The 22,578-nt window shown below is 37.4% G+C and overlaps 1 protein-coding gene across 3 annotated transcripts in view; it reads left to right on the top strand.

Annotated features, from left to right (window-relative positions):
- The window catches only part of Atp11b (ATPase phospholipid transporting 11B (putative)), a 97,998-nt gene that overhangs the window by 65,104 nt on the left and 10,316 nt on the right, over window positions 1-22,578 (top strand). The window contains exons 20-30 of one of the 3 annotated variants that reach the window (XM_032898507.1): window positions 1,223-1,376; window positions 2,736-2,838; window positions 7,210-7,355; window positions 8,724-8,783; window positions 10,667-10,794; window positions 11,582-11,720; window positions 12,987-13,052; window positions 13,533-13,636; window positions 15,025-15,190; window positions 17,070-17,155; window positions 19,422-19,547. In XM_032898507.1, coding sequence (XP_032754398.1) covers window positions 1,223-1,376; window positions 2,736-2,838; window positions 7,210-7,355; window positions 8,724-8,783; window positions 10,667-10,794; window positions 11,582-11,720; window positions 12,987-13,052; window positions 13,533-13,636; window positions 15,025-15,190; window positions 17,070-17,155; window positions 19,422-19,506 — 1,237 coding nt within the window. In that variant the 3' untranslated portion in view covers window positions 19,507-19,547. The remainder of the gene's footprint in view (window positions 1-1,222; window positions 1,377-2,735; window positions 2,839-7,209; window positions 7,356-8,723; window positions 8,784-10,666; window positions 10,795-11,581; window positions 11,721-12,986; window positions 13,053-13,532; window positions 13,637-15,024; window positions 15,191-17,069; window positions 17,156-19,421; window positions 19,548-22,578) is intronic. The other 2 variants (XM_032898508.1, XM_032898506.1) reach the window with 2 other exon arrangements.

Here is a 22,578-nt window from a genome sequence, read left to right as displayed (position 1 = left end):
TCTAATTTTGCCCCAGATAAGTTCTTAGGACTCTGACAGAAGGCAGCCAGTTTCTTTGCCAAAATAGCACAGGAATCTACTCTAACCCCGTTACTGTTAGAGTCTTTGCCTCCCTCTGAAACCTCTTAAGCCATGTCTCCAGTCTGCTTTGCTTTTAGCACTACCATCCAGGCTGCTGCTGGGATGGCCTTATGAGTGCTGATTACAGCACTGAATTGCTTTCTAGTCCAGAATTCCATAGTCTTCCACATTCCTACAAACAAAACCAAACAAACCAGAAAGTCAACATGGTCATGTTCTTCATAGCAACAAACCACTTTCTTATACCAACTTTGGTAGTCTTTAGTTTTACTATTGTGTGATGAAGCATCATGGCCAAGGTCTTTATAGAAGAATAAGGTTCTTTGGTGTATAGTTCCAGGGCATTGGAGCCTGTAATGTCAAAGACTGATGGCAGCAGCAGTGGGAAGCAGAGAGCTCACACCCTTTACTGACACTATGAAGCACAGAGTCAAAGACAGATTTTTAAGAGTGTTACTTCTAGACAAGTCTTTGCACTTTGTCTTGGAAGTGTGCTATTTTGAGAGCACGTGAATACCATTGTGGTGAGTTAATGTTTAAGAATAACGACAAGAACAAATTAACTGCTTAAAAGAATCTGAGGTATATGTGTATATTCTAAAATTACTGATTGGTTATTGAAAGTTATGTTGCACCAGTGAGATGGCTCAGTGGGTAAATGTGCCTGTTACCAAGCCTGACTACTTGAGTTCAGTCCCGGAGACCCACATGAAAAGAATGAACCATTTGTTTCCAGTTGTCCTTTGACTTCTACATGTGGTCATACACATATACACACAATAAATAATAAAATGTAAAGATTTTAAAAAGTAATATCACTTAAAAATACTGAAAATTCTAAGGAAGATACAACATTGATAATACTATACACTTTGTAAAGTTTGCTGATTGTATTTTTGCATGTTTGCTTTTGGTCTTCTGTATGTGTTCTTTTGGTAAATTAGTTATAGTCATTAGTAGTATTCATTTCTCTTTTTGTACAGAAGCTGTATTTTATCTCAACTTTCAAGTAATACAACTGAGTTTGTTCACTTATACATAAGTCATCCAATAGTAGTCTGGTTGAACTGTTCATCTTTCAATAAGTAAAGAATCTGGCTTCAGAGTATGACATAGATGGTATAATTATTTTCTTTTCTAGAATTACAGAGGACCATGTGATCCAGCATGGGCTGGTAGTAGACGGGACCAGCTTATCTCTGGCACTCAGGGAGCATGAAAAGCTATTTATGGAAGTTTGCAGAAACTGTTCGGCTGTATTATGCTGTCGCATGGCACCTTTACAGAAAGCAAAAGTAAGTATAGATCATAAAAAAGTTACATTAAAATATTTAGAGGTAAAAATACTCTTTAAGGAAGAAAGAGGAGAGAAGGAAGAAGGAAAGACAGACAAACAATATAATTCTTTATTAAAAGTTATCAACTTCAACATTGGGCCACATACCTGTAAATCCTACCATCCAAGAGGCTGAGGCAAGAGAACTGCAAGTTTGAGGCCAGCCTCAACCAACAAGAAGGGAGGAGGAGGGATGGAGAGAAGGAGGGAAGAGGGGGCAGCAGCTATTAAGTGATAAATAAGGAAGGTTGAAACTCAATCCATTTTTATCATCTTATTATTATAAACTGTAGATGAGAAATACTTCAATTTTAAGTTTCTCGGATTCAACTGAAAGCCTACTCAAACAGTTTTTATAAATGTTTGGAATTTATAAAATTTTGGAATTAATAAATTTTGGGGATATTTTGAGGTTTTAGACTCTCTCCTTCAAGACCCATTCTTAGTAAGCCACCAAGATGGCTTGCTCATCAGGGAAAGGCACATGCTGCTGAGCGTGACGACCTGATGGAAGAACAGACCATATGTGTACCCGTATACATAGACACACATGCATATACAAAACGCACAGCTTATAAATAATATAATATTCTTAGCAATACAAATCAAGTACTGGTTGTTTTGCATACAGACATCCATTTAGAGTCATGAAATTTTGCATGGAGATTATAATTAGAGCACAGACATATCTCTGTTCCTGTAAGAACACATCCAAGAATTCTACAGCAAGGGTCAATGGGTAAAAGCACTGTCAAGTCAGTCTGGGGACCTTGATTCCATACTTGAGACTCACATAAAGGAGTAAGGAGTGAACCAGCTCCCCAGAGTTGGCATCCCAGATATATACCCTCCTCCCCCAAACACACAGGTTTAAAAAGTATTTTTAAAAGAATTCCAGATAAACTTGTTTTGATTTCACTGATTATAACATTTTTCTTAAATCTTTAGCTAGTAAAAATGACTAAATATATGTATTTTTATCAGAGTATTTTCTTTCTTGAGAATTTTGTCTGACAGCTCAATGAGTATATTTATGTAAATAAGTTGTTAGTCTTATAAAAATTTTAGAATATGTTTAAAAAAAATCTTCTCTTCCTAAAATCCAAACAGAAAGCTGCTTTGTTCTGTTATTTCTGAAGGACATTCTTAAACCCTTAATCTCCATACCCCTCCAAAAAGTGAACCTTATTGCATGTTACTGCTAGCAAGAAATTAAATATCCCCTTCACCACCATACAAAAGATTTCAGAGAGGGGACATTACGCAAATACCAGAAAATTGAAATTTAATCACGAATGAATTCAATGTATGTTTTCAGGTGATAAGACTGATAAAAATCTCCCCTGAGAAACCGATAACTCTGGCTGTTGGTGATGGTGCTAATGACGTAAGCATGATACAAGAAGCACATGTTGGCATAGGTGATTGACTTTTCTTGACTTTTAAAATTGGTATATAATTACTTGGTAGTTTTGAATTTTCCTTTTTGTAAAGTACAATGTCCAGAATATGAAATGGAAATAAATACTGTGTGACATTACATAAGAGTATATCCCCATAGAAACCATTTATTATTTAGTCTACTATTTATAATATTTTAGTTTAAAATATTAATTAAAAGAAGTGTATATAAGTGAAGTTTGTCTTTACATAGTTAATAATAAAAGTAATTTTATTTTTACATCCTATTTTGTACATCACAATGAACTTTCTTACATCATTTTATCCTTTTTAACTTATATAGTTGCTCTTGAGGTTTTAAATTCATCATTTGTAATTATGATTAATTATTTTATTATTACTAAAAATTATGGTTTACATTTTGAGGACAATTTTAGGAAAAAAAAAAAGAATTCCCCCAAATGGATAGAAAATAAAAAGAATTCTAAAACTTTTCTGATTTTAATTACATATTATTTTCTATACTCATGAGATCAGATATGTCTACTCCCATTCCTTGTTCCTATTGTTTAGTCATTTTAGTGGATTGTTACTATACTGTGCTGGCAGGGGCTCAGTGATGATTCACTGTCATCTACTCTGATCTGTCAGTGTTATGTTACAGTCAAGACAAGAGGGAAGGTGAGGACCATGGAGCTCCTCTGAGGGATAAAATTCCAGCTTAGATGAGTCAGCCTTGTCCAGGAAGAGTCTTCATGATGTGTATGATGGCTATGTTGAGGCAGAATACTTTTATGTCTTAAAATCAACCCTTCCTTATGATAATAAATATTCATTTTGAAACTTCGTCCTTCTTTGTGGTTTCTAAACTATTTTTAGTAAATCACAATTGTAATTTTAAATAACTTTTTTAATAGTTGAATTTATTATATATGAGTACACTGTAGCTGTCTTCAGACACACCAGAAGAGGGCATCAGATCTTATTACACATGTTTATGAGCTACCATGTGGTTGCTGGGAATTGAACTCAGGACCTCTGGAAGAGCAGTCAGTGCTCTTAACCGCTGAGCCACCTCTGCAGCCCAATGTTACTAACTTTATACTATAAACTAAGCACATAAAGCTGATTAGGGCTGTGGAGATGTCCTGCTGAGTGCGCTGATTGCTTGCTAGGCAGGCTGAGCAGCCCAGTTCAGCTCTCTAGTACCCACATAAAAGCCAGCCATAGTGCAGGTCTGTAACCTAAGCAGCAGCACTTGACTAGACAGGACTGACTCCAGGAGTTTTCTACACAGCTCCGTGTAGCTGAAGCAACAAGCCCCAGGTTCAGTGAGAGACCCTTTGCCAAACTGCAGTGTCAGGTGACACTGGTGCTTTGTATTCTTTCTGTCCACTACATGCATACATCAGCAAGTGTGTATACACGGGCACACATATACAAGGAAGGAAGCATTGCTAATACATAGCAAAGAAATACTTAAAGCTGCTAAGTAAGCAACAGCAAGTTACTGAAGACGGTTGTATGTCTTCTTTACTACTTTTATAAAAAAGTCCAGATGGAGTAAGGATTTAAGTCATTCTTTTTTTTTTTTTTTTTTTTGGTTCTTTTTTTTTCAGAGCTGGGGATCAACCCAGGGGCCTTGCGCTTCCTAGGCAAGCGCTACCACTGAGCTAAATCCCCAACGATTTAAGGGCATTTTTAAGGGCATAAAAGTAACTGAAGAAATTTTTATGAGTAATTTTGTTATTTGAGTTATGAAAAGACATTTGAAGCACAATACCACATGAGAAATTTAGTTGACTATGAGGAAGAGATCGCTATATGTGAAGGGGAACAAAGTTCCTGAAAACAAGTTTTTTTGATGTTGTTTTTGTTTTTTTTAATTATCTTTAATCTTTTTTACAGTCCACTTGTTACCCCCTCCCAGTCTGCCCTCCAACAGTTCCTCATCCCATTCCTCCTCTCCATGACCACCACCACCACTACCACCACCACCACCATACCCCAACCCCCACACTCCCATCTCCAAGAGGATGTCCCCACCCCTCCCACCCAACCAAGCCTCCCCACTCCCTGGGGCCTCAAGTCTCTCTCGGGTTAGGTGCTGCTTCTCTCACTGAGGCAGACCAGGCAGTTCTCTGCTGTATATGTGTTGGGGACCTCAGACCAGCTACAGTATGCTGCCTGGTTGGTGACTCAGTGTCTGAGAGATCTCAGGGGTCCAGGGTAGCTGAGACTGCAGGTTTTCCTATGGGGTCGCCCTCCTCTTCAGCTTCTTCCAGCCTTTCCCTAGTTCAACCACAGTGATAAGTATAAGTATCTGCATCTGACTCTTTCAGCTGCTTGTTGGGCCTCTCAGAGGACCGCCATGCTAGGATCTTGTCTGTAAGCACACCGTAACATCAGTAATAGTGTCAGGTCTTGGAGCCTCCTCTTGAGCTGGATCCCAATTTGGGCTGATCACTGGACCTCCTTTCCCTCGGTCTCTTCTCCATTTTGTCCCTGCAGTTCTTTTAGACAGAAACAATTCTGAGAGTTTTTGACTGTGGATGACAACCCCATCCCTCCACTTGATGCCCTCTTTCTACTGGAGTCTCCCCACTGTTGGGCATTTTATCCAAGGTCTCTCCCTTTGAGTCCTGAGAGTCTCTCACCTCCCAGGTGTCTCGTACATTCTAGAGGATCCCCCCACCTACTACCTCCCAGGGTTGCCTGTTTCCATTCTCTCTGCTGGCTGTCAGGGCTTCACTCCTTCACTTCCCCTACCCAATACCTGATCATGTTCCCCTTTTCCCTTCCCTGTCCCCTCTCCCATCCAGGTACCTCCCTCCCTCCCTCTGTGCCCCCACCATGATTGTTTTCTCCTCCATCCCATGTGGGATTGAGGCATCCTCACTTAGGCCCTTCAGCTTGTTAATCTTCTTGAGCTCTGAGATCGTATCCTGGGTATTCTGTACTTTTTTGGGGGCTGATATCCACCTATTAGTGAGTACATACCTTGCATGTCCGTTTGGGTCCGAGTTACCTGATTCAGGATGACATTTTCTAGTTCCATCCATTTGCCTGCAAAGACAAACTAGTTAAGAATAATTGTTCTTCATATCAAAGCCTCACTCTTCATAACATAAGAATCATCACACTAGTACGAGGAAGTTCTTCAAGTAGACACGATGAGGAGGGGAGCCATCTGCTGCCATAAAATGACATAACTAAAATGAATACAAAGTGCAGGAAAACAGTCCGTCAAACAAATATGCAAATTAGAAGTCAATGGCAATGATGATAAAAGTTGATTAATTTGGCAACATTTTTGAGACTATAAATCGATACGCACTTTTTATTTAGAACAAAACTTTTCACCTGTGTGCCTGTTGACCTTCTAATGGTGAATGTAGAATTTTATTATAAGAAAATAAGCATTTAGAAGTCATTTTCTTTTAAGTTTTTATAATGGGTAGCCCTGTCTGGCTATGTGAATTTACTATGTGAACCAACCTGGATTCAAACTCAAGAGATTGACCTGCCTCTGCCTCTGTCCCTTTCTCCTGAGGGCTAGGATTAAAATGTGCATTGCCACAGTCCCACTGTAAGTTTTAAGTGGTGCTCTTACTGTTGAACGAAAAAAACAGTCTTGCTTTTTTATGTAAGTCCTGTTGTGTTTTTTTTTAAAGAAATAAGCCGAGCATTGTACATACATGTGTGTGTGTACAAACACACACACACACACACACACACACACATACACACATATACACACATACATACACACACAGTGTTTATTATGGTCACTTATAATTTAAAATATAAATGAAATGTTATGAAAATACATGTTTTTTTAAAGATGACTTTTATTTTCCAGATAAAATGGTTCGGTGCTTTCAGGGTATATATGTGTTGCCTATTTTTTATCCACTGAAAATTCATAGAAATCTATTTCTTACTTTAAAAACACAGTCACTTACATATCACAGCTTAAAATCATTTAAAAATGTGCTTATTTTTTGATGGGTTCAAATTCCTGAATTTTAGTCTTTTTAGAACCTTTGAAACTGGTGAGTTTGAAGGCATCCTGGAGCCATGAGCTCATTAAGGTTCAGCACTCTGCTTGTCAGTGCGTGGTTGACGCCTCGGCTAGGTCTGAGCATTTCAGTGTTAGCTTTATATGTATTTCCTTCTCCGTCCTTGAGTATTGATGTCACGTGTCTAGTGTGTTGTCTTCAGCTTTTATATTAAATATATTAAGCCATTTTGGATGGCTACTGACTGCTGTATTAGGATTTAAATTTAGTGCCTAAGTGCAGCTACAGCAGCCACAATAATCCAGGTGATATATGCTATAAAATTACACTTCGATCATCAGTAAACATTCCTTCTCATCTTTATTGCAGGAATCATGGGTAAAGAAGGAAGGCAAGCTGCAAGAAACAGTGACTATGCAGTAGCTAGATTTAAATTTCTCTCCAAATTACTTTTTGTTCATGGTCATTTTTATTATATTAGAATAGCTACCCTTGTACAGTATTTTTTTTATAAGGTAAGTTTTGTTGGATTATAAGAATCAATTATTGATACTTTAACTTGAAATTCCAATTGAAGAATGTTACAGATATTCTAATCATTCTTAAAATAGTTTCTTTAAACAAAAACAACTATTTTATAAATAAATTTATTGCTGGCAGACTGCAAATCAGTGGTTGCCACTGGACACAAGTGGTAGGATTGCTTAAAAAGGCTATAAACATTTCTGGGTCAGCGAGAGGGTTCAGTGCCAACAAGCCTGACACCGTGAGTTCAAACCTAGGACCCCCATGATAGAGAACTCCATAGTACAGGAGAGAATGGCTGTAAGTTGTCCTCTGACTTTGCATGTGTGCCGTGATGTAGACTCAGTTTCCCCGCTGTACTCCTGTCTCTAAGTGAATATCAAAACGAAAGCACACGAACACCTGCTTTTTGGCAGAGTTCTCTAATCTTATGGTATGTAAATTTATCAGGCATTAAAATTTATACTTAAAATTTATTGCTCTGTGAAAATTTAGCTACAATAATTTTAATTTCTTAGAGCTATTTTATGTTTGTTTAGTAATAAATTTAATTAAATCTAATTTCATGAATTCATAGCAGAGTCCTTAATCTTTTTTTGTCTTTAAGGGTGGCCCTGTGGTAGTAAATGCATAAGCCTCTCAGTTATGGAGGGTTTATTTGTATAATAAAACAGAATATAATGTTAAAATACTGTTCTCTCATTGGAACCCTTTTAAGGAATTTGGGAACCCATGTTTTGAGTCCCTGCTAATAAACATTTACCATATCAGAGTATCTCATGTTGTGTGTGTTCCTGTAATTAATACCTGCAAGATGAGAGAGCACAGCTATGTGTGTTGCCGTAAGCTGATTGACAGTTTTCTTCTAGCCTATCGTTTTGGCTTTTGCTTGTGATAGAGTAGATTGACGGTTCCTGTAGAGTGGTCTGGGCAGTGCTCTTCTGCCTTGTTTTCGCTTCAGTTGTAATAGGAGAAATACTGATAGTAAGATGCTGTGCCAGCTCTAGTTCCACTTGCATGTTCTAAATAGTTTGGCAGTATAAACATTTTATAGCTCTGAAATTTAAGCAACTGTTATATGCAATAATAGCTATGCTATTATGGACTAAGAGTTGAAAGCCTAACTTTCACTGCTTAGAAGTGATGGGAACTAAGAACATTCATTAAAATATCTGTATGATTCTCTAAGCAGTAAAATAAGAGAATCCGCCGTTCACACCTTACATGGGTGCTCCTTAGAGGAGATGCGCCGTACAGTAGGGATCGGCTGAGATGCTCTTTCTAGGCATTTGTAACTGTTTGCAGATTTCTGTCCCTTAGTTGTCACTGTTTGAATCACTTGCCATCTTGTTTTCCAGAATGTGTGCTTTATCACACCCCAGTTTTTATACCAGTTCTACTGTTTGTTTTCTCAACAAGTAAGTAAAGCAGAAGTCTGTGCTTGTCTATTCAGAAAGTTAGTATATTCAAGTCTTGACACGTATTTAAACATTTTCCTTTGTCCTGCAAGGAACTGGGTATAGTTACTTAATCCACCTACTATCATAATACTTATTCTGGCTTTAATTTGTGGTTACTGTTAATACCAATATATATGTTAATTGTGGACTCTTTTCAAATTGATATTAAATCCTTAACTATTCATTTGTTTGTTCTTGGGAGGTTCTATGGAGTCTGTGCCTCCCTCTTGCTGTATAGTCAGGGGCCATTCTGAACTGGTCCTCTTACCTCCTCTTCCCAAGTGGTAGGATTACAGAGTTAAGTTCCCACCACCATCACCCACCACCACCCCGGTTCATATATTGTTAAGTGTAAACCCCAGTCAAGTACACTTAACAACTGACTCGCCTCCCCAGGCTTGATAATCGTTTTCATTTATTTGTGGTATTTCTGTATAGTCAGTACCAAGTCAGAGGAAATACATTTTAAAGGTTCACTTACTTCGTGATGCATAAGTCTTAAAAATTTGCTAAGAACCTTAGTGACTTAGTTCCCAAATGACATAAATCTCACCTCAAAACTAGCTTTCCATAATTACACTCTCACATAGCTCCTTATGCATCTTAAAATGCAGGCTACAGTGGTTCTGATCTTCAGTTATAAGTTAAATCACTAATTCTTCTTTGTAATAGTCTTTTCCCCATTTACAATACCAAGCTTTAATTTTGAAATCAGGTCATGGACAGAGTACTAGCAATGGCTTACCTGAATGAAATACTTTCAGACCATGTGACAGTAGGAACCTGATCCATTGTGACAAGGTTTTTAAAGAGATAGTATTAATGAGTATCTTCCTTGGGGTTTCTATTTCTGTGATAAAACACCCTGACCAAAAGCACCTTGGAAGGAAAGGTTTGTTTCATTTTAGAACTCTCAGTGAAGTCAGGGCAGGAACTCAGGCAAGAAAGTGAAGCACAGGCCATGGAGAAACATTGCTTATTGGCCTGGTCACTCATGGTTCCTCTGCCTGCTTTCTTATAAAACCCTGAAACACCTGGCCAGGGATAGACTGACTACGGCCAATAATATGGAGTCATTTTCTATATTAATAAAATCCCTTCTCTGGGGGGTGAAATGGCTCAGCAGTTAAAAACACTAATTGTTCTTCAGAGATCAATTCCCATAACTGCATGGTAGCTCATGACCATGTATAAAGGAATCTGATGCCCGTTTCTGGCATGTAGGTGTCCATGCAGACAGAGAATTTCTACATTTAAAAAAATTACACAAATTTTTTTTCCTTTTCTCACATTTCTCTGATTTGTGTCAGGTGGACAAAGACCGATCAGCACAATGATGATAGGACCATAGGCAAAAGATGTAAATCATTGGTACCAGCAGTAGCAACCGTGATACTTGGGAGGACGATGATGTCACCAGGGACTTAGCCATTTAAAAAAATAGCTTCTGTGGAAATAGAGGTTTCAGTACTGTAGGCACCACAGAAGATGGGAGGGGGGGAGAGGGGTGTAGCCATTAGAGAACTACGGAGGAGCCAAGGATGCGTGCGGGAGAACTGTTAAACTGTATCACATTGACCAACTTAGGAGTCTTGAGATGGAAATCCAGTTTACTCCATTATGAAAAAAAGTTCAGTCCCCAGACAACATAGCTCTAGGAACAGTATAGATTCTATTCTAAAACAAAGCACATTTATTTATTAATTGAGAGTCTTTTAAAGGGACTGTGGTATAAATTGAAAAATTAAGGTACTTATTTTTAATTTTTTTATGACTATATATGCAATAAAAATATATAATTTAGAATCTCAAAATTTCTCTAATTTATTTCTCTTTTTTAGACACTGTATGACAGCGTGTACCTGACTTTATACAATATCTGTTTTACTTCCCTACCTGTTCTCATATATAGTCTTTTGGAACAGCATATAGACCCACATGTATTACAGAGCAAGCCTACCCTCTATCGGTACGTATTGTCCATTATTGGATGTGTATAGGGAGTGTAAAGCATGACTTTTGGATGGTTTAAAGTTTTTCAATATTAAAGAAAATTTTTCAATAAATTTCCAGTGTTTTTAGGAATAAACACTTCCATCCAAGGACTATTGTATACAAGAGTAGTTATTTAGTTGTTAATAACTTCTAGAAAAATTAGTTTATATTTTACTATTACTAAATTTATGAGTTCTAGTCAAAGTTAAGTGCAAGTGAAGGTTAGTAGTTCCTGCTTTTTCCAGAACTCCCCAAACCAGGTGATCCTAGAGATGTCGAGCCTGCCAGGACCAGCCCATGGTCTTGATAAACTGTCACAGACCACAGTTGCAGGGGTGTCAGTTACAGACATAGCAGTTATGTGAGGAGTCCCTTGCTCTAGTTTACCAGAATACAGAATACAGGAGAGTCTGTTATCCTTCTAACAATTCACTGAGTGAAGCCAGCACGTATCCTACCAAAGACATCACCATGGAGCATGGCGGAATGAGAGCAGATAATCAGGTTTTTCCGTCACTCTGAAAGTACCATGCCTGTATTGTGTTTATTATCAAATGAAAAGATGTTTGAATGTATTATATGAATTCTGAGCTGTTATCAAGACACATGCTATTAGAAATGGTTTGTAAATTTAGTTTATTCTTTTTGATGTTATTTTTTAGCCATCTTAAAATTCTATCATTATAAATTATTAGTTAAATTGTTTAAAAGATAAAAATGAATCCTAATGTATTGCTTTTTCTTTTCAAAAATAATTGCAGGGACATTAGTAAGAACCGTCTCTTGAGCATGAAAGCATTCCTTTACTGGACCGTCCTGGGTTTCAGCCATGCCTTCATTTTCTTCTTTGGATCCTACTTTCTAATGGGGAAGGATACATCTCTGCTTGGAAATGGCCAGGTAAAAAATGTCTTACAAATGCTTTAAAATGTTAATAATGTTGAAAATAATGTAAGCTTAAATCACTTTCTCTTAGCCCAACCCCTAAATACCCCCTGCCTCAGCTGAGTTCAGGAGGATGACAGAGTGGGAAGGGCCCCGTCTTCATGAGCTCACCCCTCACCCCAAAGAAGGGACCCAGTGTGACTTAAGCAAGGAAGTAGAACACGGCATTCTTTAAGGAAAAGCAGATCCTCGGGATTAGGCACATAGTTTTAGCAGTTTCGGATTGAAGCTGCCTGCTTATATCAAAGGACTTGCCACCATAGCCCTGAGACACTGGCACTTGGGACCCATTGATTTTTGTAATTTCTAGGTCTACCTAAAAAAGTGAGAAATAGGCATAGGTTCACATTCTGATTTTTACATTCTGTGTCTTCTTGGAAGACTGCAAGGTACCGCTAAGGAATGTAGATTGATGTTCCATTATTAATAAGCAACGTGTATTTACCATTCACTTTTTATATACCAGAAACCTTGTCCATTCTGCATACTTTGAATGTTATTTACCCTCATTTTACAAATGATGTGAAAGTCAGGGAGCTTCAGTAATTTATCAAATAATTGCTGGTAGATATGGAGACATTAAAAGCAAATCAGCCTTAAGATAAAGTGATAAATGAGTGTCAAAAAATTGCATACTTAATATGGAAATAAAATCTTGATATTCCTTTGGGATTCTGCATGTGTGGTGGACTTTGTAAGTGTGTACTCTAAAGACCAAAAGAATGCTTCTGCTGATACTCCATGCAGTATTTACATGGGGTCCTTTGCAGAACAGTTCCATTGGCCATTTTAAGTTTATTTTTTATTTTATTGGGTTTTTTTTTTTTTTTTTGTTTACTCAGATTCTTCTATCCAAATGCACTGTAGCAAATGTTTTGTTGTAACTTCTAGTTGGAAATATTTCAAAAAATAACTGTGGACAAGCAAGACAAGAATACAGCACACACTGTATCATCCTAAATAAAGACAGTCTTGATACGCAGCAAAGTCTGCATTCTGAACCGGCTTTACACTTCTGATTTTATGTATTACCCAAAGGGTCATTGTTCAGAATAGTTACCGCAAGAAGGCTTCAGTTGGTTTTGTCCTTGTCACAGAGTTCATGTGTATATCTGTCTTAAATAACTCAGATACTTTTTGTAAAGAATAAAGGTACTTTTGTCTTACAGTGGAGTTAACATTGTGTTGGTAAATGACACACAGTCTGTTCCTTGTGTTTAGATGTTTGGAAACTGGACATTCGGTACATTGGTCTTCACAGTCATGGTTATCACAGTCACGGTGAAGGTATGCTACGATATTAGAAACCTGTGTGCACGTGCTCTGTAGATCTCACTTACCTCCTCTTTTACCAACACATATGTAGTTTCCCTTTTGGCTTTTCAGCAATAGTGGTCTCACTAAATTTTAATCATTTATTTAAATTTTGCTGTAAATTTTCCTTCTTGTCCATTGTTTTGAGAAGCTTCATATGATTTTGGTTACAGACTACTGAAATTTGGATTCACTGTTTATCTTCTAAAATAACAGGGTTATTTGGTTTTATGTGCCATAGAGTTGGGGTAACGTCTGTCATCACATAATAGCTCAATACTGCTTCCCCTCAGAAGGAAAATATTCCAATATTTCCTACTAAGATTCTTTCATTGGTACTGTGTTATCTAAGGAACCGATCCACAGGGCTTTTAGACAGGGTCTAATTGACAAGTTACAGTAAACTATTATTTTATATTGCTAAGGCACTTGTTTTGTTTTTGTTTTTTTAAGATGGCACTGGAAACTCATTTCTGGACTTGGATCAACCATCTTGTTACCTGGGGATCTATTATATTTTACTTTATATTCTCTTTGTTTTATGGTGGGATTCTCTGGTAAGTGACTACACTGTCTCAATTATGTTGATTTAACAATAGTGGACATTTATGGTGATTGGTTTCTTGATGACCAAAATTCTGCTCATAATAATTTTTATACATTATGCTGATTAGTCCATTTCTTTGAGTTGATATTCACAACTCAATCCTATTGTCCTCAATTTTCTACATGAAAACTGAGTGTCTCGGTCACAAAGGTAAAACCAGAAGAAAGATACTCTAAAGCGTTGTTCTGACCTCATAGAATGGCTGTTATATTAACCGTATTAATTTTAAATCACTTACTCATGCAATGTCATAAACTTCTCTGTGAAAAGTTAGCAGTGTGCTCTGCCCTCATTAAATGTAGATCATTAGTAAACTCTCTGAAAGATTAATGATTCATGCTTCCCTAAGTTCTTTTAGTAAATGTGGTCGACTGATACCTTATTTTTTGGAGAGCATATGTATTACATGTGTCTATTGTACCTTAGGTCACTTCCCAGGGCAAAACTTTTAAAGGTAAGAACAAAGAACTTGAATCTATTGATCATCAACCATAAAAGGATCATTAAAGAACCCACTTATACATAGTATTTTGTGTAAACCTTTCTCTGTTTCTATTTTTTCCTATAGTCTCATACAATTGAGATATACAAAAACCGAAAAAAGGATGCCTTCATAATACTGTGGTCTGAGTTTCTGAGTGCATTTATAAAGAAAAGTCTGAGATTTGGATAATCAGGAAGTTGTTCTGGTGTTGTTGCTGGTGGTGGGTGTCAGGGGCTCAGTGCCTCAGCACATATGTGGATGTCAGAGGGCACCAATTCTCTCATCCCACCTTTACTGGGCTCCAGGAAGAGAACTCAAGCTGTAAGGCTTGGGCAGTGGGTGCTTTACCCAGCAAAGCCATCTCATTGGCCCAGATGGTTTGTTTGTTTTGTAAGCTATAGAAAATATGTTTTTACACACTTATTTCTTGGTTTTTTTATTTCTACAGCATACATTAGTCTAGTCATCATTATTCTTTTTATAATTTGCCAGGAACTAGGGTTATCTGGTTATCTATTTCCTATTTTCATATTAGGAAAAAGGAATAATTAGTACAATACTTTAGGTGGAGTTTACATTCTAACACAGCCTATTGTATTAGTTCATTTAAGTTCTTCCAGATTCGATTAGAAAAATGCTCTGGCACTCCTGAACCTGTTATTTTAAGTTGTTTAAGTTTTGGTGATATCGTGATTTAACTCTTGAGTTTTTATTTCACTCGTTTCTAAAACAGTGTCTCCCTATATAGGCCTCAAGGTTGTTCTGCATAGTCTTGCAAATATTTATATTACTGGCATGTGATACTATGCACAGCCAATGATCACTTTTAATAAGTCTACTGTCTTTCTTTGCAGGCCATTTTTGGGCTCCCAGAATATGTACTCTGTATTCATTCAGCTCCTGTCAAGTGGGTCAGCTTGGTTTGCCATACTCCTTATGGTTGTTTCTTGTCTCTTCGTTGATGTTGTGAAGAAAGTGTTTGATCGACAGCTTCATCCTACAAGTACACAAAAGGCACAGGTAGGCATCTTTCACACTCAGTAGCTCTTCAGTTAGAACAGTTAGTAATGAGTAACTATAATTACACATTTTTTATATTACAAAATGCCTATTCCTATATTAAAGAGTTTTTCAAAAATTTTAAGTGTGGTTCTTTTAATTTTTTCATATTTTTTCTATTAATTTTTATGGCTGCTAGTAATTATAATAATTATAATTTTAATTATACTAATTTAAAATTTTAAATATCAAACTACCAAGTTATTTCTAATGTAGCCATGTCTCTAAACTATAGCAGACATTAGCAGTACGCCAATGCTTAAGGATATGACATTTTGGGACCAGTTTTATTTTACTTGCTAGCTATGCCATAATTTCCTCATTGGTAAAATTATTATTGAAGTGTCTTTCATTCCCTCTGCAGTGAGGAGTAAGTAGAGAATGTTTAAGCATAGTAGATGGTAAACTGTTCCACTGCTGCGTCAGCTTTATTTATCATTCCTTAGTTGATACTGTAGTTTTACTGAATGTATGATTACAGTCAGTACAGTATAAGATGGTGGAAATGAGGGTCTCTCTCTGTCATAATGCTTTCTAAATGGTGCTGAAGGAGTGACAGGATTTCTGCGTCTGCCTGTGTATACTTACACTAGCAGGGACAGACTTCCATTGGATAACATTATTCAAATCTACATCAGAAAGCTCTGTCTTATTTTTAATATTCAGAAGAAAATACTTAGAGTCAAACAAAGCATTACTTTCAATATGCTTATTATACTTGCTTAGGCTTTTCAAATAAAATATTTTGTTTTTAATTTTCAATTATTTGTATATGTATATGTGCACAAGGTTGCGGGTGTCCTTGGAGACCAGAAGACGGTACTGTATCTCCTGGAGTTGGAGCTGCAGGTGGCTGTGAACCACCCAGAGTGGGTGCTGGGAGCTGAACTCGGTTCCTCAGCACAAGTGTGTGTGCCCAGTGATTGTTCTAGCTCCACAGTGTAGACCTTTGTGGAGATAGTTTGTCTTACCTTGTGGTCTATATTATATTTCCCCTCAAAACTTATGAGTACCATCATGTTAACCTTTATTTATATTTGTCCTTGACTGTTCTGTGGTTTGAAAGCTTCACATGTATTTTCATAGAGATTGCTTACTGATCCAAAAGGTATGATATTACTTATTGTTACCTTTTCTGTATCCTTGTTTTAAAGTATCACAGAGGAAATATTTGATGTTTTATGCTTTTAAACAAAAAGGCTGAAAAATACTCCATATACTTGTTTTAACATAAGTTAAAATTTATTAAAAGGGAAATTTATACTAAATCATTTTACCATTCATGAAATCAGAATAATTTTCCCTTTTTCTATGTAAATTAATATCCAAATGATTAATGAGATGTTCTGATTGCTCTCATTTGGGAAGGGAAAGGAAAGTTTTACTTCCATTCATGGGTCTTCCAACCTGTTACTGTCGTTTGTGGTTTTTCTTCTCTTTTCTTTTAAAACTGGGGCAGTATATGGCATTTATATCCCAAGGGCAATGCTATCCCTTTGCTGTAGGGGTGGCCATTTCAGCTTCCACTATTCCTTCTGATTTCAAATGATGGAGATAGGGCTCGTTATCAAAAGTCACATCAAAAGGAGAGCTGCCAGCAGTTATCTCAGTACTTTTATTTCCTCCAGAATAAGAGCATGTTTTTAAAAGTGAACAGTCAAATTTTTTAATGGCAAGACCGACATCCTACAAATATCACTTGTGTGTGTACCATGTGTATTTTCTGCTCTTGTGGGAACAGGTGTTTGGTATTTAAAAGCTTGTCCTGTGTCTGTCTCCTAGGTGATGAATACAGCTCACTGACTTGTGTGTGTCCCATCCCTTTTCTGTCCACTTATAGATGTACTCCAACACAGTGGCTTTAAGTGACGAGTTCATCGCACTGCAGCCTTTGTCGAGGGCAAGGAATCAGCTGGGCAAACTTAGGTAGAGTAGGAGTAGAACTCGTTAACGCTTATGCATGCCAAGGTCAATAAGTGATATCCAAAAGATGGGCAGATGCATCAATCAATCAGAATCACGCATGCACAGCTCTGTCTCTAATTTAACCTTAATTAATATGTATATTAAACTTGAAAATGATATCCATTCTTCAAGAAGAAAATTTAGATGGAAATTGAACATAAGAGGAGAGAGCTGTACCTTATTACCTATTTTATACCTATCTTTTCTAGCATAATCTTATGCTTCTGCTTGTCATAGTCATGTGTACGTCTGCTCCTGCATGTTCAGTAGTTAAAGAGCTATCCTAAACTTTAAACCTACGCTAAGCAGTTACCTGGAAGTGAGAAGTGCTCGTTTTTTGTCTTGCCTTAATCTATAGTATAAATCCATGTGCTTGTGTGTCTTTGTATACTACAATGGCTGATATGTATTTCATATCTTTGCTGTTCTTTACTGCTTCTATAAATTGAAATGTATATTTTTTACATGTTATATTTAACTATATTTCCACAGTCATGCTAATTTGGAAGTTTATAAAAAACAGCTACTAGTCTCAAAATGTCTTGATAGAAGAAAATGAAAGCTGAAATCCTAGAACTTTTGATAATATAGCAACATGTCAATATGTATGTATGCACACACACACATACACACACACACACACACACTTACTGGTTGGGTTTTTTGTTTTGAGACAGGCTGTCTGGCTCTGCTTTGTGAATGCTGGGATTAAAGGCCTGTGCATCCAGCCTGACAATTATGTATATGTTTAATGATTTTTATTCTCCAAATTTCTAATTTATGTACATTTACATAATCAAATGAGTAGCTATGGCATAACACACTATTTAACCTTTTAGGTGATATAGTATAAATTTATAATTTAAAAGATGTTTTGAACTTTTACTAACTTTTTTATGTTTTTATTATTGGCTTTAAATTTTTTCAGATGTTTAACATTGAGTGACAACTACAGTAATTATATATTGTAAATGAGTAGTAACTGTTTTTCATATTTCCAAGAACTAAACTCAAATGTAAAAATTCGTTTTGACTTTTGGTTGAGCAAAAAGTGTATATCCCATTTTATCAATAGCTGATTTTCTACAATCAGTGGCTATCATATATTTGAAGGTCCACTTTTTAACTCTGCCAGTAGGAGAGTTTGTTATATAAAAGAACACTGGACAACATTTGATAAGGGAAGATAACTTGCATTGTGATTAATTATATTGTTATGAATGTGTAATTTTACATGTGTTGGTGAAAATCAAGCCCCTTTTAAAAACTAATACTAGACATAAAAGAAAGGGGAAAGAAAACTATAGAAATCCCAGGTATTATATATTATAATAAACTAGTAAGATTACCATTCTCATTCTACAAGTTTACCATGAAAGCAGGATCTTGGATCAGGTGTAAGAAAGGAGGAACTACTGGTCTCCCAACCGCTGGCCACACTCACTGCTCCCTCTAGTGTTTGCACCATACACAGCCCAACACATGTACTTTTCTAGGATTCTAGGTTTGTATATAGCACATGGAGGTTTTTATGCTGTTAACTTAAAATCAGCAACAAAGAAGATAACCGTCCTCAAACCAAAGGTCAAAGTAAGTTGGCCTTCCCTGGGCTATAGAGATGGTGCAGTGGTTAAGAGCACTGCAGCTGTTCTTCAGAGGACTTAGGTTCAGTTCCCAGCACCCACATGGCGTTTCAAGGGATCCAAAACAATCCTCTGGCCTCCACAGGCACCAGGCAAAAACACCCATACACTTAAAACATAGTATTCCCTAGAGAAATATTTCTATTTATTCCATTAACAAGTAATAATAAGTAAATCACACCCCTTTCTCACATGTACTGTTTATGGTCCCGTGACCCTTCTGCTCTACAGTCTGGGTAAAGTAGAGCAGTGTCCAAGGTGAGAGTGTGGGGGTAAGAAAATAAATGCTAAGTCCTGATGGCTCTGAATTTTCAGAAGAACTAGAACTTAACTGAAGGAAAGTTGATTTATTTTTACCAGCCCATGTGCTTCCGAGAGCTTTGCACTTGTGGCTTCACATGCTTTGCTTTGCTGCACTCTCCAAGAAACTCCTTGGCTCCTTCTGTCCTGTGACAGTAGCTGTGCTGTTTGTGAGCTTTTGTCTATGCCTCACAGATCATAGACCCAACTTACTGCTCTGGTTTTAAATGATACAGTGGGAGTGTTATTCTGAATGTGAGACTTACGCTTTTCTGTCCTTCTAGATGGAAGAAGATAAGGGTTCAGTCGGCTCAGCATATGAATTTGCTGAAAGCCAGCACAGAGGGGAGGACAGTAGGCACCTGCTAGCTGAGGCTTGCAGCCAGCAGGACAGTTGTTGCGTGCACTAGGTAGTACTTTGCGGGGCCTTCTTGGGGACTTGTGCACTGCATTCTCATGCTTGGGGCATCCATGGAGAGTCAACGTCACATTTCATTTCACTGTACTAATTCTGCACTGTGCCTTGGCTGTTGTTTTCATTTAGTTCTTTTCCTTGTTTGTATCCCTTCATTTTATTTATGTTTACTCCTGAATTTCTCATTTCACATCTGTTTGTCTGTACAGTGATAAATCATGTTTCACCTCAGATTCTATCGTAGTAAGAGATTTTCACAGCCTGCTGTCTGACGTTCAAGAAATTACTCCTCTCCACTGTTTTTGAAAGTATGGCTTGCCTTGCCCATTTTGAAATTGTTATCCCCTTTGAAGTTGTAATTGTCTATATTTTTATACAATTTAATGTAGACGCTGAGTTACTGAAGTTCTCCGGTCTTTTGAGTTGAATTATCAAATGAGCAAGTGTGTTTAGATTTAGTGAATAGTTTTTCATTAACTGTAATTTAACAGACTTATTTTTCTCATAAATTTTCATAGTTTTATCTATTAAAAAAAAGATTGTTGGGGCTGGAGAGACAGCTCACTTCCTGTTCTTACAAAGAACCTGGGTTTCATTCCCAGCACTCACATAATGACTCATAACCATCCTCAGGCCTAGACATCATGCACATACATACATACATACATACATACATACATACATACATACATACATACACACACACATGCATACATACAGGCAAAACACATACATAGACTAAGTAAATATAAAAGTTATAGTTATGGGGATAGTTTACTCTCCCTTTGAAGAATAAATCCAAGCTACTTCTAGATGTAGTTTGGATATGAACAATATTTTGATTTGTAGCAATTATAAATCCTATCACCAATAATTCTGTTTTTCCTTAGGCTACAATTGTCATTTTAGTGTGATTTTTATTAAGGAACATGTTGTTGTCTCATCTGGAATAAGCAAATAGAGAAATTTGAGGACAAAGCCACTTAAAGACTATAAATGTTTAAGCTTTTCTATAATCAGATTATAGAACATGTCTAATAATTCAACATACTTTAAAGTTAGATTTCTTTAGCAAGTTGCCCTCAGCGATGGCAGCTAATTATTTCTCGGTTATTATTAGTAGAAACAGTAGTAGTAGTTCAGAAGAAAGTCAAGTGAGTTCTGAATTTTCATTTTGATTTGGTATGTTGCAAAAGACTATAGTTAGGTGGCTGGGGATGTAGTCGTTGGTAGAGTGCTTGCCTAGCCTGCACAAAGCCATGGGTTCAATCCTGCCTCTACATAAACTGGACATGTCCACATGTATTTTCAACCTTGGCCCTCAGGATATGGAGTCAGAAAGATCAGGAAGGAGTTCAAGGTCATCCTTAACTACATAGCAAGTTCAAGGTCAGCCTGGGCTACATGAGACTCTGTTGTTGTAAAAATATAAAAAATAAAAAACTATAGCTGTCTTTGACCTCGCTAGGTTCAGCACCGCAGTGCCCCAAGATGTCTGCTGGATATGTTAATTCTCAGTCAGCAAAGCGTCTCACCCGCTCTGCTCCATCTCCTATCACACTGCCAAAGGCCTCTCTCTGAGCCTGGCAGCAATCTCTCTACCCATCCAGTTCCCAAGGCAGGTTTCCATGCCAGAAACACACATCCCAACTCTGTGGCGGCCCAGGCCAGCCACCCCACACTCCATTACACTTAAATCTACACATGAAAGAACACACAACACAATAAGCTTTGGCCCAGTTGATAAGATATAATTGCCCACCTAAACATACAAAGCTCAATACACATCCATCCCTTATAAACATTCCTGACAACCTGTAAAGGTACAGCGTGGAATCTTAACGTCACCCGCCATATTCTCCTGCCATGGCTTCTTTCTCTCTCCCTCTCCCTCTCCCTCTCCCTCCTGTCTCTTCCTCCTTTCTGTTCCAGTCTCCTCCTCTTCCTTCAAACTTTTCTCCCACCCATCCTTCCTGCTCGTCCAATGACAGGCCTCCTTCTGTCTTGTACCTGCCTCACCTGTGACATCATCCCACAAGACCCTGGAATTTATAAGTAGATTTTTCAACTATGACTGTCCCTTTTCCATTATAATGAGGAATTTTAATGTTTCACAAATACTGATGCTCTTCCTTACCCAAACTATAAATTTCCATTCATATATTGTTAAAGAACCAATTTAATATATACATCATTTAAATAAAATGGCTCCAGTCTCCTTTGAAAATAGGAATGTCAGTTATAAAAATGTTTATATAATCAATATAAATTTTCATTTAGTTTTATCTTTGCATGGTCTGTGTGCATATGAGGAGTGTGTGTGCATGTGTGTGGGAGTGCTTAAGCATGTTCACGTGTGAAGTTCCCAGGCCAATCCTAGGAGGCACTTTATCCACTGAAGCGGGGCCAGCCTCCTCCCCTCACCCCACCTCTCTCAATTTACTCTAGTGTTCCCTGTCTCAGTTGGTTTAGCCAGCCAGCTTACTCTAGAAACAGGAGTCTCTGTCTCCACTTACCCAGTACTGGAATTACAGACAGGCTGCCACACCCACTGGGCTTCTGTATGGACTCTGGGACTCCACTGCAGTCCTCATGCCTACACAGCAAGCTTTGCCTGCCGAGCCCTCGCCCCAGCTCCCACTCAATATAGATTTTATTATTTTATGTTTGTGTTAAAATGAGACATCTATAGAAATACCTCGCTAGGAACCTCCCGAACCAACATGGGGGTATTTCATTCACATTTGTAAATGTCTTTCAACGTTTTATCATTTTGGAATTGTTTGCTTCTTGTGGTGGGAAGGAGAACAGAAAGGTGAAGGAGCAAACTATAAGCTGTAAACAGGTCCTCGTTTCAGGAGCTTTGGAATAGAGGGCCAGCCATCCTGAGCCATCCCTAACTGCTGTATGAGCAGAGAAAAATCCCGATTTCTCTTGAGAACTTGGAATTCTTAGCAAAAAATTTGACAGTCAGCAATAATTTGATTGTTGATTTCACATTTTAAAAGACATTTCTCTAAAAGCAA

Source organism: Rattus rattus, chromosome 3 (assembly GCF_011064425.1).
Source record: "Rattus rattus isolate New Zealand chromosome 3, Rrattus_CSIRO_v1, whole genome shotgun sequence".
Classification (NCBI taxonomy): Eukaryota; Metazoa; Chordata; class Mammalia; order Rodentia; family Muridae; genus Rattus; species Rattus rattus.
This window is presented reverse-complemented; position numbering and strand designations above follow the sequence as displayed.